We start from the raw sequence: 17,802 nt of genomic DNA on the forward strand, positions 1-17,802 counted from the left end.
TGCCTCCACTAAAATTATTATTTGCCTTACTGAATTATTATTTTTTTTTTGCATTTTATACTTTAAATTTTTTACACTTTATGAAAAAAACTTTATTAAAACTACAAAAATGGACTCACCATATAAGTTTGCCCCACAAATTAAAAGGCCCTTCCCCTCACAAAATTTTATGGATCCGTCACTGCCTATAATGTGATAATATCATCCACTTTAAACTATACAAACGTTTACAATTTTCAAAATACATCTTTATAGTGCGTGTAATTTGTCTCGACAACCGTAAAACATGAGTGTAATTGTTTTTTTATTGAGAATGTAATAAACTTTTAACATTGTTTTTAACTTCAAAGTCATATTGTTGTAAATGCATGTCAAAATCAAAATTTACTATTACTCTAAACAATGATATGAATTAAAGAATTACAAAAACAGAGAGTATGTTATAATTGTATTGTATATTCTATACATTTACCTACTTATTTCACATGAAGTGCATTTATTGTATTTCTTTAAAATTGAGGAACTTGGTGGACCATCACTGTCACAAGGGCTAACAACATATATTGAACGTGACCAAGTAACTTATATCATACCTGGAGTAAAGTGTTCATTAAAATTCTTTATGGGTCTATATCTCACTCACAAAAATATTTTAAATTCAACTACTCGCATCTAGAACTATTTATAAAATAAAAAAGCTATAATAATTTAATTAAAGTAAACTCTCCCAATAAGAAAATTTTCACATTTCATCATTTGAATATGATGGGGCTTAACCAATGGAAGGTAATGAAGTATAACTCCCGCTATATTTTTATATTATCACACTTTTTGGGCTTATAAACAATTCAATTATTAGACAAAAAAAAAATATAGTTTTATAGATATGGTTGGAGAAAAGGACTTGTCTCACATTCAACACTGATAGTAAAAAGTCTTAGGGTTTTATAACAATTAGTAAGCCGTAAGCACCACCATATACAACTTAACTTTTGAATCAAATAACGGGCATAAAAACAGACTCAATCCCTTATCTGCCACATTCTTAATATATGATATGATTAAGCTTACAAGCTAAATAATACTATAGTAATAAATTCAAAGCCATAATAATAAATTTTTTTTATAGCAATCTAACAATTGGATTATATACTTTATTATTTGTTAGGTATGTCAAAAATTAAATCAATCGAATATAACTAAAAAATATTGAATCCATGAACTCATTTTCTCTTTAATAAATAGTTAGAATAAATCTATAATGTAAAAGGGTGATATTGATTAGTGTTTGAATAATTTGATTTTTGAAATGCATCGTAAGTATGTAAAGGGCATTTCGTTTGAGGCACTCAAATTTAATTTCCAAACATGATTTGGAATAAATCACAACACAATAGAAACATCGTTTCTGCTTGGTATGAATTAAAGACGCAAAATAAAGACAATTGTCAGACGGACCGTAGTCTCGCTATGAAGGTTCAAGGCCTTGGATCTAATGGGGAGTATAGTCGATAAAAATTGGGCAATGACACAAAACATAATGTGGTCATCCTCTTCCCAGGCCTAACTGAATTCAGACTCTCCATAGACTAGGCCCATGGCACACCATTTTCAGTCCAAGGACTTCCCCAGTGAGGGCATTACTATATAGGGTAAGGATGCTATATAATTTTGAAGAAAATATTGAAAGAATTATATGCTTAGATGGAAATTGATAGTGGAAAGTGAAAATAAAAGGAAGTGGAGTAAATGAAAAATAAATAAATTTCCTATCATGTATTTGTTTAGCATGAAAAATTTTCAAAAAAAATATGAGAAATTATCATTTTATGATTTTAATAACCTAAAACTCATCATAAAAGAAAGGGTATTATTGTAAGTCCATAAAACTTTCTCAAGAAATCAAAAATTTCCTGTGTTTTTCGGAAGAAAATTTTACAAGTTAGGTGGTTATGGAAAACAATTTTCCCTCAAAATTTTCCATTTCCTGCTAAACAAACTCCTAAATTGTTCAAAGAAATTTCTATTTCCTTTCTTTTCTTGGTATTTCCATTTAACCAAACAGAGGCTAAAGAATATGATACCAAAAACTCAATGCCTAAATCTAGCTGCTCATGTACAAATTAGGAGTAAAAACTCATGCAAAATGTTATTTATTGTTCTCTAGCCATAACCAAGAGAGCAGACCAAAAAAATTTTGTGTCACTTGCTAAAATAGACATGAACTTGAAGCATTGATTAATTTGGAGAAACCTTTAAAACTAATTGTGCAGATAACAAAGTGGAAACAAGATAGGAGATCAGATTAACTCTAAACATTTTTATATCATCTCTGTAAGCATACAAGTGATGCATTTCCCAACTATTGGAATGAAAAGGCTGCCTAAAATTTGTAATCCCTTGGGCTATGTTTGGTGTGAGTGAATGGAATCAAATGAAGGTGGAATGGAATACATTTGTTTCCATTCTCTTGTTTGGTGTGTCGCATTAAAAGTAGAATGGTCATTCTTAAGAAATGCCCATTACATCAAAAAGGTGGAATGCCCATTTCACTTTCTGAGAGGTAGAATGACCATTCTATTCCCACTAAGAATTAATGAAGTAATAAAATAATTTAAAGAGATAATTCACGCATATACACACTATATAAAATATAGTATATCTATACATATAATATGTATCTATATGTTGTTTGTTCCACCCTCTCTCTATCTCGTTTATTTTTCTCTCTATTATCTCTTTCCCTTTTATTTTTGCAAATTAATTTTTTTAGTTAATTTTTTTTTACTAATAATAAAATGTAATTTAAAGAAACAATATAAATTCTTTCTATTCCAACTTTCTTACCAAACATAAGAATGAAAATGAGATTCCATTTTTACACATTCCATGTTTACAATCAAACGGTAGAATGAGAATCATTCCATTCCATTTTCATTCCATTCCTACCTCCATTCTCATTCCATTCCAATTCATTCCACCACACCAAACATGCCCTTGTAGTAATATCCCCAACAGAGGAAAAACATAGACAAGAACTAAGTCTTGGAACTAGGCAGCAATCACAGAACATCGCTTCTCAAACTATCTACTAATACAAAAGGGTGTATACAACCGCAAAATATTGTTTCCTCTACACATATTGCCACGTTAACTAGTTCTAACAGCCGCATTTCTTCCATATCTTCATCAGAGACTGGATTTTCCACGGCTCAAAACATGTACTGAGTTGTCAACATCGCTCCCACATATTACCAGGGTGCGTACAACCGCAACATATTGTTTCCTCTCCACATATTGCTGCATCGCCTAGTTCTTATATTCCCATTTCTTCCATATCTTCATCAGAGATTGGATTTTCCACTTCACTTCCACTACTCAAATCATCATCCTCAGAAAAAGGCAAAACTCTCTCTCCAACAGAATTTTCATGGGGGTTATACTTGACAAGCTTTACACATCTTTCCTCTTCATCCCCCGTCCCCTCATTGCGTTTTCTTATCCCATTCGTTGCTGATAAGTTCACAGTCCAGGAAGCAGCAAAAATCACATCACCCACTGAGTCAACCATCTCTTGATCCTCACAAACTATATCTCCCCCTCTCCCTTCATTCTCATTTTGGTTTCTACAATCTAGCTTATGTTCCGATAGCTCATAGTCCACTCTCGACTTGCAAATTACAACTTTAGAAAGGTGTTTTGAGATGCTATGATCAAATACTCTAACCCCTTGATCTTCGAGGACCAAAAACCACTCTGTAAATTAAACCAGCATACTGTTAAAGATTTAAAAGACACAAAAGAAAGAATACCATGACCAGCATAAAAAAGGTAAATATACAATATACAGTATATACTGGACAGCTTTTCTGTCATTAGCATCCCTCTAGCTTCGTCTGGTTAAAGTGCGCTATATCACAGTACAAAAGGCACTAAAATCATTCTCTTAAAAAATGCTTGGGTGTTTTATTAATGGTCTTCTTTCTTTTTCAGTAAGAGCTAAGTTTCCCAAAAAAAAGAAATGCAGGGTAAGCACTTGCTTTAATAGTATGGCAGCAACTACATACCAAAAGATGGCATGTTATTTGTAACCACACAAATAGCTATGGAAGAAGCTGAAACCCAGAAAACCAAAGCTAGTAACAAAAGGATAAGAGATAATAAGAGACTTACCGATAAGAGCCTTTGGAGTAGAAATGTTAGGTATACTTATTTTCTCCTCCATGCCTGTCTGATTTACCCACTTAATTAGCTGATTGTGTAGGTGACATTTAGAGAAGGCATTTATATAAGAAATGGCTCTGGCTTGGTCACCATTTTCCCTGTTGCCAACGAATTTTAGGATTCATTAAATAGAACTTCCTAAAACGCTATTTTTTTGCATCCTAGCAACCATACTTTTCATACCTAACAAACTGTATGGCACTATCTGCAACTAAAGCCCATGTCAAAGCCAGGTTTTCCAATTGGTTACCACATAGCTGAGTCCATCTCCAAGAATGTAGAAATGAATACTCTACCAATATCACAGCATCATAGAGCACTTTCCTTATAAGAACTTCATCATCATAACTCTGCATCAAGAACACAATTTTTTTAAAGGGCATATAAGTAAAGTCTAGCATTTTTCCGGCACATCTTCCAATTGCAAGAGTAATAGCCAAAACATTATCCATAAGCAGGTGTTTACAGCAAAACAACTATGAAGACCAAAAAAGAAACGGTTGATTTTTTTTATTATTATTTAAACTGTTCATGAAGATTATTGCCCACTGACCAACTAATATATATTTAGGGATGTTAGAGGGGAAATGGATTTATTTAGTTCACATGAAAATCACCTCAAAGTGAACTTTGTGAGATTTGGATGATCTCAAGAAGCCAGGGAAGTTTACTAACAAACAACAAATTAATGAAACTGACATACTGACCAATAGGGTGGCGACAGGCAAACTTGGCTCCAACAGCATTCTGAGAAGTTCATCTGATAGGCAACACCAACAAATCAGGAAGGATGCACATCAAAATCGAAATATCAACAAGAACACATGGGACCTCTAAATATAGACCAGCTAAAAAAACTTAACTTGCCTTAGGTAAGGAGAACAAATAAAAATGGGAGGAACACCTTTCATTGCCTAAACATATAAAATTCTATAGACTGAAATTTTTTAGACTCCCCAACTCAACATTAAAAACTTTTATAACAACAGATTCTAGAAGTAATAACAGACGATATTTATTCTAGTGAGTATAGGAACGTAAAATACAATAATGACCATGGAACCAACTTGTGAAGTGGTTCAACTCCCAGCTGCTGCAAGAGATTAAGTGGCCCAACTTTATTGTGATGACATAGTTAACGGATATGCATTGCAATGCTTACTACACTGTTTCCTTGCATAATCAGCTTCTTTTTTTGGGATGGGGTGTCAAAATCAAACTGCTACCACAACTGAATTAAAAAATAAAAACAAATGGAAACATAATTAGATGTCCAAGGAAGCAATGAACTGGACTTTAGACTATAGGAAATAAATTGGGAGGGGTGGGAGCATATAAAAGGGTTTAAAGATCTCTATCTATCTATCTATCTATCTATCTATCTATATATCTATCTATCTATATATATATATATATATATATATATAGAAATTATATGCAAGCAAAGATAATGAATTAAGTGCAACATATCACAACTTCTCTAGTAGTTATCTAAAGGAAACTTCTATACACATAACCCAATTTCCAGTTCAACCACTTGCATTGTTTTAACTCCCACCATAAAACTATACCTATCTACTTGTCTACTTGTGCAAAAAGCTAAATCATACTCGCAGAACAATTGCTCACATTATGTTACTTTCTCCATAATATAATTACGACCTCATTTAATTCTAAAAATGACAAGTAATTATGTAATCTACAGTTGCTAAGCAGAAACAATTTCCCACACTAAAATCTTGACCCAAGGAGATAAAAATTATTCAAGTAAGCAAGAAAGCTTCTCACCAGAAAAGTAACAACTACGAAAGCCCGATACAGTTTGAAGTACACAATTTTGAATATCCTTCTGTAATTCCTCTCTGGAAACCCCCAAACCAAACTTCAAACACAGCCTCAGCAGAAAAGCCTCACTCATAACAATCCCAGCTAAGTAACTGAGCCCACACCCCATCTTAACCTTTCTCGAAACCTCGTCGTTAACCAACGGCAAGAACAGCCTCAAATCATCCCCAAATGTACAACTCTCCCCAATTCGACCAACTGTCCAAACCCTAGTCAAGTCTACAAAACACGCCATCAAATCGTCCGACCCATTTCTGTTTTCCTTCGAGTAATCAGAGCAACATATGCTAATGTAACTAACAATTCCTTCAATTAAACCCTCAATCTCGCTCTTCAAGCACAAATCAGTCTCTGAAAAGTCAGACACCAAGTTATACAACTCGTACACAACCGGAGCGAGCACGGCGACTCTTTTCAAGCCATTACATGGACACGAACACGAAACTAGCAACTGAAACAAATCTTTAGCTGTCGAAACTTTCTTCGAAGCATCATGAAACACTGATTTAGAGCTGTGAAATGTCGCTGCTGAGTAGAACCATATGATTTCGAGGGGTGGATCGGTCATGGATTGGATCAATCGGAAGAAAATCGAACCAAAGGATGAGAAATCGGAACATCCTTGTCGGTATTCGGCCAAGAAGTGATCGATTGATTCTTTCAACATGGGTTCGTAGCGCTCTGGTGGTTTGGGGCAGTTGATTGATTCTGTGGTTGGAGGGTTCATGTTGAATGCGATGAAGTAGGGTTTAAAATAGATGAAATTGTATCGATCAATGCTCGAATTGGAAAGGCTTGGGTTGGAATTTGAGAACAGCAAGTTTTGACTTGTTGGTTAAGAGTGAGCTCAAAACCCTAGTTTGGTCTGAAAAGAGGGGAGGGAAATTTTGGGGACATTTCTGTAACGGACAACATTTGAATTTGGTCTGCAAATTTTTTTTAAAATAAAATAAAATAGAAACTACGAGTACAAATAATAATACTATATATACTTTTACAATGACTAATTATTTTTTAAATTTTTCCTACAATATAAAATAACATACATGGTTTTGAATTGACGTTCCGTCCAATGTCCTAATCATATTATAATAGCATCTATAAGAGATTTTATATATATATAATCTAAATTAATTAAATTATATTTTAATTATATTGGTATTGCCTTTCTAAAACTAATGTGAATATTTTACTCACAAAAAAATTAATAGTCTTATGTTTCAAATAAAGGTCAAAGATTCAAGCTTTAATAAAAACATGTATTTACCGACTAAGAAAAAAATATAAGCTAATTTGAAAGAAGCATACAAACAATTGAGGCGAGTAGATCATAATATTTCCTATATAAACACATATATAATGATTAAAGATAATAAAATGTCAATATAAAGTTTTTCCCACATGATGTATTTACATATAATAATTAAATATAATAAATTGTTAGTATAAACTGTAAAAAATTCCTTTATTTCTCCATGGAAGAATCTGTGAATAAATGAAAAATTGCATAAATTATAGTTATAAAATTAAAAATAATGGGTTAAAAACTTGCAAACTCCGTCACGATTAACTAATTTATAAGTAGGATCAGGGATAAACCTAAGTAACACAAAAGACGAATACAAGTAAGAGCCGAGCCAGTGGGAATTTATATGCTAAACGTGAGAGTAAGAGCGAGCGCACCAAGAATATTAATTATATCTTCCAAAAGAAAAAAAATCAAGCCATTAGAAAGTATAAAAGATGCATAAAAAGAAAAAGTTTATAGTGAATAAATGCAAAAATTGCAGAAATTATAGTGATAAAATTAAAAATCATGGGAAATTTATGAAAGAACCCTAAGATAGCCCATTCGGGATTACTATTGGAATAAAATAAATAAATAAACCGCATTCATCAGCTGTCAAAAAATTGCAATTGGAGGTGTTTGATAAGATGTACTTTTCACAATTAAATTACTTTTAAATTTATTTAGTAATAATAATTTTTAAAAACACTTCTATTGTTAATTTTATAATAATACCCTTGAATGAGATGTTACCATATTTGATAATAGAAACTTTATAAAGTAATAAATGTAATTTCCTTTATAAAAAATAAAAGAGATAAAATTTCTAAAGAGAGAGTATTACCTAAAATATTTATAAAGTACAAACAATTTTGAAAATTTTAAATTCTAACTTTATTCAAAAAATTTACTAAGCTAATTTTGGTAATTGTTAAAAGGATTTTTAATGGGGATAATTCCATAAAAATGGAACTTTGGGGACAAAAGGACAAAAGAATAGAGTTAAAATAAAAATTTCCAAATTAATGGAATTTTCTCAAAATCTGGTTATGAAAATTCACTATACATCATTTTTTTATTTCCAAAATACTTTTCTATTGTTGTTATAAAATTATGTTACTACCCCTCATATCTAAATAGAAAAACCCATCTATGACAACCCTCCTAAACGAACAATCAACAAACCTAATAAATTCATCCAAAACTCCTGGTCATTTGCACTTTTCTAATGATTAAATGGATTAATTTGCTCTTCTTTTGTTTTTTTTAAATGAGTTTGCTGGTTAGGTGGGTGAAAGAGAGATGGCCAATCAAAAAGAAAGAATTGTTTTTTCCATTGCAGATGAATACATTCAGAAGGGGCTAGTTCAGGAGTGTGAGAGAGATTTACGAGTGTGAGAGAGATTGATGATGAAATGGGTTTTGCTTTTTTTATAAAAAATAAAAATAAAAAAAAAAAAAAAATGGGTTTGCTCTGGGGTAGGTCTGGAGCAGCTTCGGGAACAATTGAGACTTCTAGTTTTGCGGGCCTTTGGTCGATCACCTCCATGCTGTGCGAGAACCCATTAAAAGTATTCCGCTACACCAGAGAGAGGGCCTTTCACCCAAAGAAAAGAAAAAAGCTCAAGGTATTCAAGCACAGGCGTCAAAAGCCAGAGGAAGAAAGTGTTTCATAATAACAATAGAAGGGTATTTTGGGGAGAAAAAAAAATGATATACAGTAAATTTTCATGTCCACCTTAGACTTTGAGAATTAATTTGGAAAACTTAATTTTGACTTCATTCTTTTGTCCTTTAACGCACAAAACTCTATTTGTATGGAATTATCCCTTTTTAATGGTTACTAAATACATCTCGACACAAATAAAAATATTTAAAAATAATAGGGAACAATCCCAAAAAGTCTAATTTAGGGATGACAATTTGACCCGCCCCACCCCGCTCCGTTTTTGACGGTTATGGGAGACCATTTAGCTTATTTGGGTGGGGATGGTTTGATGTAATAAAAACCTGCGCGGGTTTGGTGCAGGGGCAAAGTGAGGACGCCCCGCACCACCCCGTCCCTTTTAGATAGACAAATTACTTAAATACCCTTATTTCATTAGTATGTATATTTCACAGTATATATATTAAGTACCTTATATAATAATATTAAATTAACAAATGAATTTGATTAGAAGGAAAGTTGCAATAGTGAAGAACTAAAGATGAGGGGGAAAAAATAGCAAATCTATTTTAACAATAAATAAATTATAGTCTTAAACGGGGCGGGGCAGGTACCCGCGGGGGTAAAAATGTTAAACCGTTACGGGGATGGGATGGAAAGTCCCCCCATTTTTACGGTTTTGGGTGGCGATGGGATGGAAAGTCCCCCCCATTTTTACGGAATTTTTAAACGGTTGTGGGGGCGGGAGAGGGTACACCCGCCCAAACTCGCCCCCGTTGCATCCCTAGTCTAATTTACTCTTCTTATATAAATAGGATTAGGAAAAAACCTAAGTAATACGGACTCTAATTTACTCTCCTCATATAAATAGGATTAGGGAAAACCTAAGTAATAGGCTGAAGCCGATACTCTGAGCATGAGAGAGCAAAGTACTAGAGAGCGGCAACAATTGAGAAGAATTGTGCCAATATATGTCAATCCATGAGAAAGAATAAAGATTGCCGAAAAAGAAAAAAGATTAACAACAACCCTTTCGAGCAAAGCAATAGTATCACACTGTTGACGCTAAAATCGGCTCCTTAGATCCGATCTGGAATTGATGTGATACGGGCATGCCATAACCAATTGTATGGTTCGAGTGTGAGTTGTCAACTGCAGTCTCTTTGAGAATATTGACTATCAAGCGATTCGTGGAGAAAGAGAACAAATATAATTCCTCTTTGAATTCTAATTGCCTTAATTAAAATGATACTATCAATGAATAATATATAGTAATAATATGATAATAGAAAGGGGAGAAAATATAGATATAGAAAGTAATAGGGAGAAGAGATAGAGATATAAGGAGAGAAATAGAACGAGACTGAAATAGAGAGGGAGAGAGATAGAGATAGCAAGGATGCTATTTGGGGAAAGTGCTTGAAAAAGCTATAACAATATTAAAATGATTCTGAGGGTGCTGGACCCCTATCTCAGCAGGCCTCTTTGATTATTTATAGAATAATTCATAAAAACAAATTCTTATGCATAAGCATTCTAAATACATCAAACTCTATCAAATAACTAATTAGTAATTTCAAATAAAATCTAATCCTATCAACCCAACTAACTATAAGTTTAAAATAAACTAATCCTAAAGATAAATATAAATATTTAACTTACATCAACTAAAAGATAAATACTAAAATTATAATCCCTATACATTAAATAATTGAAATGTTTCAATCTCCTTTGCCTCTAAATGTAGCTTCTTTAACCCATGTCATTAATACAAAATTTACCAAAAAGGGTGTCAACACACACTCGGATTTTTCCATGATGGATATTCCTTCCCCTATCGTTGTGGACATTCCTTCCAGGCTTCTAACTCGAACCTTCTTAAACTGCAGGTGCGTTTGCAAAACCTGGTTTAACCTACTCTTAGACCCATATTTCAATAGCGTTCAGCTTGCAAAAATGCCCTACATCAATATCATCATGCTTTCTTGGAACTGTGGTTTCGACTTAATTGAACTCGCACATCAAACTAACTACGTTGGTCATCTTACCCCGAGCTAGAACTGGTGGGTTGTTGCAATGGTTTGCTCTGTTTCTCGAATGGACACCCTAATGATAGTTTTTACATCAGTAATCCAATTTTGGGAGAATATGTTGCCCTTCCAAAACCCAAAACACAGACCGGAGATGATTTTGTGGCGTTTGGGTTTGGATTTAGTTCTGCCACCAACCAGTATAAGGTTGTAAGAATTGTGCTTAAAACGGGTTGGGTTCGGGGGGCTGGAGAATCACTGACTGAGGTTTGTACTCTTGGAACTGGTACATGGAGAAATGTGGGTGAAGGTTTATTCCCCGATCCCGAAAAACTGTGTGGTGTTATTCAGAATGGGGCTCTTCATTGGATTGTTGGCTTTATAGTTGATCGTAAAATTTCTTATTCTTTATATTCGTTTGATATTGAGGATGAACAATTCCGCCCAATTCCACTGCCTCTAGATATTCAAAATAACATGGATTTAGTCAATTTGGGAGTGTTGGGGAACTGTCTGTGTGTGTTTGATAATAGGGAGCTTCGTTGTCTTGATATATGGTCAATGAAAGATTATGGAGTTGCTACTTCTTAGACTAAAGATTGCATTTTGAGGAACACACTTCCGCGTAGGCTGCGTCGTGACAAACTTTACCCGATCGCACTTTACCCAATCACATTTTGGAAAGATGGAGAGATATTGGTGTCATGTGATGGAGCTATGGTTTCTTATAATCCGAAAGAAAGGAGGTTTGCTCAACTCAAGGTTGATGCATCGAGGTTCACACCAGTTACTTATATCCCGAGCTTTCTTCCACTCAAGAATGTTCCGATGGCAGAATGCTTAGGGTTTTGAATATCAATTCAAAATATTTTTGTAATACATAAAATTTCACCAGTATGTTCTTAGTTTTATTAGTTATCATTTATTTGCCCTTTAGCTGAGTAAATAGTTTTTTTTTTTTTTTTTCCCTATTTACTGAATGGTCGTTTGGTTTTCGATCTATATGCTTTTTGAACTAGGCTTTACTGATTGCATTGTATTGTCATGTAATTGTGTAAAATGTACTTGTGTATTATCAGCTAGATTGTTCTTTGATTTTACTTTGTCAGGATTTTTGTCATAGAAAATTTTTTCTTGGAGAAGTATCTTGTGGCATATCTTCACTATTTATTCTCAAGTTACATTTACATCATCTGTTTGACACTTCCTCTTGAGCAAAAACTTCCTACAAATGCAAATACATGCATATATATAGTTTTGTTTTCTTGGCAAAAAATTCACACACCTACTTTGTCTTTTGGGGACTTGAACCCTCGATCTTTTATTTTGAAATGTGAAAAAGTATCACTAAAATACTTAATGTTGTTGATATTGGATACTCACTACATTTCAAATTCATTTATATTGTTGTGTTTGTGTTATCCTTTTTGTGTGGCGAGTAGATTCTTTTATCCATGCGGGACTACATCTATCCAATGATGAATTATAGAGTGTTCTAAGAGGCTTGACCCCACCATGGTTAAAAATATATTATTTTTATATGGTATCAATATGATAGACTTAATTTCTTAACATTTTAGGCATTATATCCTCTATGTCATCTTTCATTATTTTAATCTTCATTCTCGGACCTGTATATTCAATTGGGCTTCTACATCCTTTAAAGGGAGAACTCTCAGAGTATATTGAAACTAGTTTTCTCCTCTTCTACCTATTATATTTGGATTGAAATGAACAATATATTTTTTACCCACGATTGCAAGGATTTCAATACTCTTATCTCCAAAATTTCCAATGCTGCGAGAATAAGGATTTCATCTGTAAATGAATTAACTACTACTACCAATAAGCACATCCAGCTGGTTTCGCAACTTCCAGTGTCTATTTCTTATTAATGTTGCAGTGTTTCTTGCCTTTCGATGGCAGTTTTGCTGCATCTGTAACTTGAGCAATGTTGGACACGGTTAGAAGTATCGTGAAATTTAAATATTTTACCTTTTTTTCACTGCTGAGACACACCGGCCTGGACACGGGCGAGGGGGCGAGGACAGTTTTTGATCTTTCTTCCTTTTCCAAACTGGTTTGATGCTACCGAAATGTGCTCTCTTGCATTACACAAAGAGCTTTCCCTTAATTACTTGAGGTTATCTTGACCTAAACAGTATTAGCTTTTACTAATCTAACAAAAAATAAGCATATGCCAGCATTTTGACTTTTCACAACACGGGGGAAGTGGTTTTTTAATTAATTTTTTTTAAGAAGCAAAAAAAACAAACATAGCTCCAAATTAGTGATTCATTGGTGATTGTATTAATAAGATGTAAAAATAATAATAATATTAATATATATATATATATATATATATATATATATATATTGAATTTTGATGTATTCAAATTGTATTTGTGTCTTATTTTTTTAAAAAAAAAATTTCCCGTATCATTGTGGTACCTGTATTGCGGATTTCCGTGTCCGTATCCATACTTTCTATGAAGCCATAGATCTCTTTTCACATTGGCTTGCATTTGTTGCTGTTTCATTTCTCTGAGCCTTTTGTTTTTGTATCTGTACGAATAAAAATGTATATTGTTGTTAGTTGTTACTCAATTTAGGAGTTACTGTTAGCATTTATGCTATAAAAAAAGTTTAGATTAAAAATTGTGAAGATACTAGTACGAGTTTGGTGCCATTAATTTTTTTTTTCCTAATTGGTACTCACACACACGTCCCTTCTCAGATTTGAATCACTAACCACCCTTTGAGAGGTAAAAAACTAATACTGTTAGACCACTGACTGCTAGTAGTTTGGTGCCATTAATTTTCAAGATACTGATTACACAATTTCCATAAGCAAAACTTAGCAACAACTAAACATTAATGTAAAAAAGTATTGATATTTTTTTGAGGTAATAGGAGATGGCATGGCCGATCCAACAAGTGGTATAGAGTTGGAGATCTTGGGTTCGATTCTCAAGAACGTCATCGCGTGAGGGAGGGATTGTTGGCAAGGTAGCACACAATGCTGCTCCTTGCATAGATCGAATGTCATAAAAGGCATGTCTTTCCCTCACTGGATACCAATTGGTTTTTAGATGAGATGGCACGGCCCAATCCAATAGTCTCCACTAATGTTTGACCCCTAATCCCTTTAAAAAGTAAGAGTCTAGTATCGCTGGACCACTGGTTTATTAATTGTTGTTTTGACATTTGTTTAGTTTTCTTCTAGTTTGCTGTGTTTTGTTCTAGGTTTCATTAGTTGTTCTTCTAAGCTTTCTCTTAGGTTGTGTTTGTAAAAAATAAAAAATTGTTTCTTTTTTCATGTGCTATGTTGGTCTAGTAGGCCTTTTGGTTCTTATACGCTGAGCGTGAAAGCAAGAGTAAGAGTACCTGCATAGAGAGGGCACCAAGAATATCAATTAAATATTCAAAAGGAAAAAATCAAGAAAGTTATAATGAATAAATGAAAAAATTGCATAAATTATATTGACAAAATTAAAAATCATGGGTACCAGAAATTTATGAGAGACCCCAGAGAGCCCATTTGTGATTACTTAAAAAATAAATAAATAAAATAAAATAAAATTCCGTTTTCATCAGCTGTCAAAAACTTGCGGTTGAAGGCATCTGATAAGATCTACTTTTCACAATTAAATTACTTTTAAATTTATTTAGTAATAATATTTTTTAAAAACACTTTTATTGTTAATTTTATAATAATACCCTACCATATTTGATAATAGAAATTTTATAAAGTAATAAATGTAATTGCCTTTATAAAAAATAAAAGAGATAAAATTTCTAAAGTGAAAGTATTACCCTACAAGCAGTTTTGAAAATTTGAAATTATAACTTTATTCAAAAGTTTTACTAATCTAATTTTGATAATTGTTAAAAGGGATTTTAGTTGTTACCAAACACGTCTAAACACAAATAAAAATATTTTAAAATAATAGAGAAACAATCCCAAAGAGTCTAATGTACTCTTCTTATATAAATATGATTAGGAAAAAACCTAAGTAATACGGGAGTCTAATTTACTCTCCTCATATAAATAGGATTAGGGAAAACCCAAGTAATACAGAATGGGAATACAGAATTTTAAACAAGTCCTCGGAAGCCGATACCCTGAGCTTGAGAGAGCAAAGTCCTAGAGAACGGCATCAATTGAGAAGAATTGTGGCAATATGTCAAGCAACGGGAAAGCAGCAGTATCACACTCAGATTTTCCCATGATGGATCTTCCTTCCCCCACCATTGTGGACATTCTTTCCAGGCTTCCAACTCGAACGCTCTTAAACTGCTGGTGCGTTTGCAAAACCTGGTTCAACCTACTCTTAGACCCTTATTTCAATAGCTTTCGGCTTGCAAAAATGCCCTACACCAGTATCATCATGCTTTCTCGCGTCGGCTGTGGTTTCGAGTCTTTCGACTTAATTGAACTTGCACATCAAACTAACTACATTGATCAGCGTATGTGTTTCCGACATACAAAAACATCTTACCCCGAGCTAGAATTAATAGGTTGTTGTAATGGCTTGCTCTGTTTCTCGAATGGATATCCTAATGACAGTTTTTACATTAGCAACCCAATTTTGGGAGAATATGTTGCCCTTCCAAAACCCAAACCACAGACACTTGATTTTGTGGCGTTTGGGTTTGGATTTAGTTCTCCCACCAACCAGTATAAGGTTGTAAGACTCGTGCTTAAAGCGGATTGGGCTCGAGAATCAGTGACTCAGGTTTGTACTCTTGGAACCGGTGTATGGCGAAATGTGGGAGATGGTCCAATCCCGCTTGTGGGAAAACGGTGTGGGGTTTTTCTGAATGGGGCTCTTCATTGGATTGTAGGCTTTGTAGCTGATCGTGAAATTTCTTATTCTATATATTCGTTTGATATTGAGGATGAACAATTCCGCCCAATTCCACTGCCTCCAGATTTTCAAAATAAACTGGCTTTAATCAGTTTGGGAGTGTTGGGGAACTGTCTATGTGTATTTAATAATAGGAGCCATCATTCTCTTGATATATGGTCAATGAAAGATTATGGAGTCGCTACGTCTTGGACTAAAGATTGCATTTTGAGAAACACACTTCCGCTCGGGCTGCATGCTAACACACTTTTCCCATTCATACTTTACCCAATCACACTTTGGAAAGATGGAGAGATCTTGTTCTCGTGTGAAGGAGTAATGGTTTCTTATAATCCGAAAGAAAGGAAGTTTACTCAACTCGAGGTTCATGCATCGAGGTTCAAACCAGTTACCTATATCCCGAGCTTTCTTTCACTCAAGAATGTTCCCATGGCAAAATGTTTGAGGGTTGTGAAAGTCGATTCATAGTTTCACCCGTATGTTCTGATACTACCATGAACGTTTTATTAGTTATCATTTATTTGCACTTGTGGCTTAGTAAATTGTGCTTTTGCTATTATCGACTAGATTCTTCTTTCTAGCTCAGTAAATCACTAAATTGTGCTTGGCATTTGAGGATTTCTTTTAACCTTCTATTTATACCATTATTCTTGGTTCTTGGTTCTCAATGTGGTTTAAAATTTATGTCTTCCATATCAAATTTTTGTTTATCAAGAGTGCTCAAAAGGGGAGCGCGTCCATTGGAATCTACTACGGCATCCAAGGACAGTCAATTTCACTCCCCCCACAGGCATCAACTTTTTGTTTATTTGAAACTAAGGATGTCGCTGAATATCGATTGAGAAACGTCTTTTTAGTATTACATTAATCTTTAATCATATGTTAATGCTTTACATCTATTAGTTTATAGTGAACTGTCGTTTGCTTTTCAATCTATACGCTTTTGATGTGCTTTTGTCCTCTCATTATATGTACTGGAGTCTCATAATTTAGGTGCAGTGTTAAAGAAGAGTGTATTGGCAGATCAACTGGCTTTAAGCATGAAACAGAACTTAGAGAGCAGTTTGGGAAGGAAAGAGCATATTTTGTGTAAAGTGGAGTCGTACCAATGAAATGAATTGTTGTGTGTGCGTGTGTGTTTTTTTTTTTCATTGATCAAAATTCTTCAATGGAAATTCTTTTGTCCCAAAACAAGAAAAATGGTTGCAGGTTACCTACTAGTCCGATGTTGCATGTCAGACTCGGACTATTAAGTATTTGTACCATACAAGGGTTCAGTCATGTAGCTTCGAAGTTCAACGGTCTGACATGCAAAATGGGATTATTCTTCTATTTTGAAAGCTAAACTACAATCATTGGTTTTGCATATATATATATACTTAATATTGTTAATTAATTTGGGGACTTGAACCCTTGTTCTTTTATTTTTTTTACTCATGATTGCAATACTCTTTTATCTCCAAAATTTCCAATGCTGTGAGATTAAGGATTTCTTCTCCGAATGAATTTCCTACTACCATTACCAATAAGCACATCCAGCCAGTTTCGCAACTTCCAGAGTCTATTTGGTGACTGTTATTTTTTTCAAAATTCTTTTATTGCTCCCCCATTCACTTCAACTTACAATCCCTCTTCTAACTTGGAAAAAAATCTTCTTTAGTTATTTTCTCACTCGATGACGGCCCGTGAACATATGACGGCCCGTGAACATACAACGGTGGTGATTAACGTCACATTCCCAACATAGCTTTTTCATCACCGAGTCAGCTCCAAATCTGCAAATAAAGAAAAAAAAAATATTTACTTTTGTTTTACCATGTGTACGATTACCATTCTATACGTTATACTTTATATAATATATTATTATACAATTTAACT

The 17,802-nt window shown here is 33.7% G+C and overlaps 3 protein-coding genes across 3 annotated transcripts; 2 read left to right on the plus strand and 1 right to left on the minus strand.

The window, feature by feature from the left end:
• Positions 1–2,892: 2,892 nt before the first annotated feature.
• On the minus strand, positions 2,893–6,994 carry LOC132303714 (uncharacterized). The gene is made up of 5 exons (XM_059801098.1): positions 6,013–6,994; positions 4,932–4,984; positions 4,408–4,574; positions 4,174–4,322; positions 2,893–3,756 (listed from the first exon to the last, which is right to left on the minus strand). The coding sequence occupies exons 1-5, from the start codon at positions 6,794–6,796 to the stop codon at positions 3,317–3,319; spliced, it is 1,593 nt and encodes a 530-aa protein (XP_059657081.1). The 5' UTR covers positions 6,797–6,994; the 3' UTR covers positions 2,893–3,316.
• A 3,847-nt stretch (positions 6,995–10,841) lies between these two features.
• LOC132305239 (F-box protein At3g07870-like) lies at positions 10,842–11,644 on the plus strand. The gene is made up of 2 exons (XM_059802913.1): positions 10,842–10,912; positions 11,140–11,644. Exons 1-2 carry the CDS (start codon positions 10,842–10,844, stop codon positions 11,642–11,644), a joined length of 576 nt encoding a protein of 191 aa, XP_059658896.1.
• A 3,593-nt stretch (positions 11,645–15,237) lies between these two features.
• LOC132305240 (F-box protein At3g07870-like) lies at positions 15,238–16,392 on the plus strand. Its single transcript, XM_059802914.1, has one exon. It carries the CDS (start codon positions 15,238–15,240, stop codon positions 16,390–16,392), a length of 1,155 nt encoding a protein of 384 aa, XP_059658897.1.
• Positions 16,393–17,802: the final 1,410 nt, after the last annotated feature.

Source organism: Cornus florida, unplaced genomic scaffold (genome assembly GCF_030987335.1).
Source record: "Cornus florida cultivar Cherokee Brave unplaced genomic scaffold, ASM3098733v1 CherokeeBrave_3.0.0_Hap2_Chr04, whole genome shotgun sequence".
Taxonomy (NCBI): Eukaryota; Viridiplantae; Streptophyta; class Magnoliopsida; order Cornales; family Cornaceae; genus Cornus; species Cornus florida.

Bases quoted from the DNA above. Each gene is read 5' to 3' on its own strand.
- LOC132305240 (XM_059802914.1), top strand. From the start codon at position 15,238: ATGTCAAGCAACGGGAAAGCAGCAGTATCACACTCAGATTTTCCCATG.
- LOC132303714 (XM_059801098.1), bottom strand. From the start codon at position 6,796: ATGAACCCTCCAACCACAGAATCAATCAACTGCCCCAAACCACCAGAG. The intron at 4,985-6,012 runs GTGAGAAGCTTT...GTTGCCTATCAG, and splicing joins TCGTAGTTGTTACTTTTCTG to ATGAACTTCTCAGAATGCTG. The intron at 4,323-4,407 runs GTATGAAAAGTA...CGTTGGCAACAG, and splicing joins AGTGCCATACAGTTTGTTAG to GGAAAATGGTGACCAAGCCA.
- LOC132305239 (XM_059802913.1), top strand. From the start codon at position 10,842: ATGGATATTCCTTCCCCTATCGTTGTGGACATTCCTTCCAGGCTTCTA. The intron at 10,913-11,139 runs GTGCGTTTGCAA...CCCTAATGATAG, and splicing joins CGAACCTTCTTAAACTGCAG to TTTTTACATCAGTAATCCAA.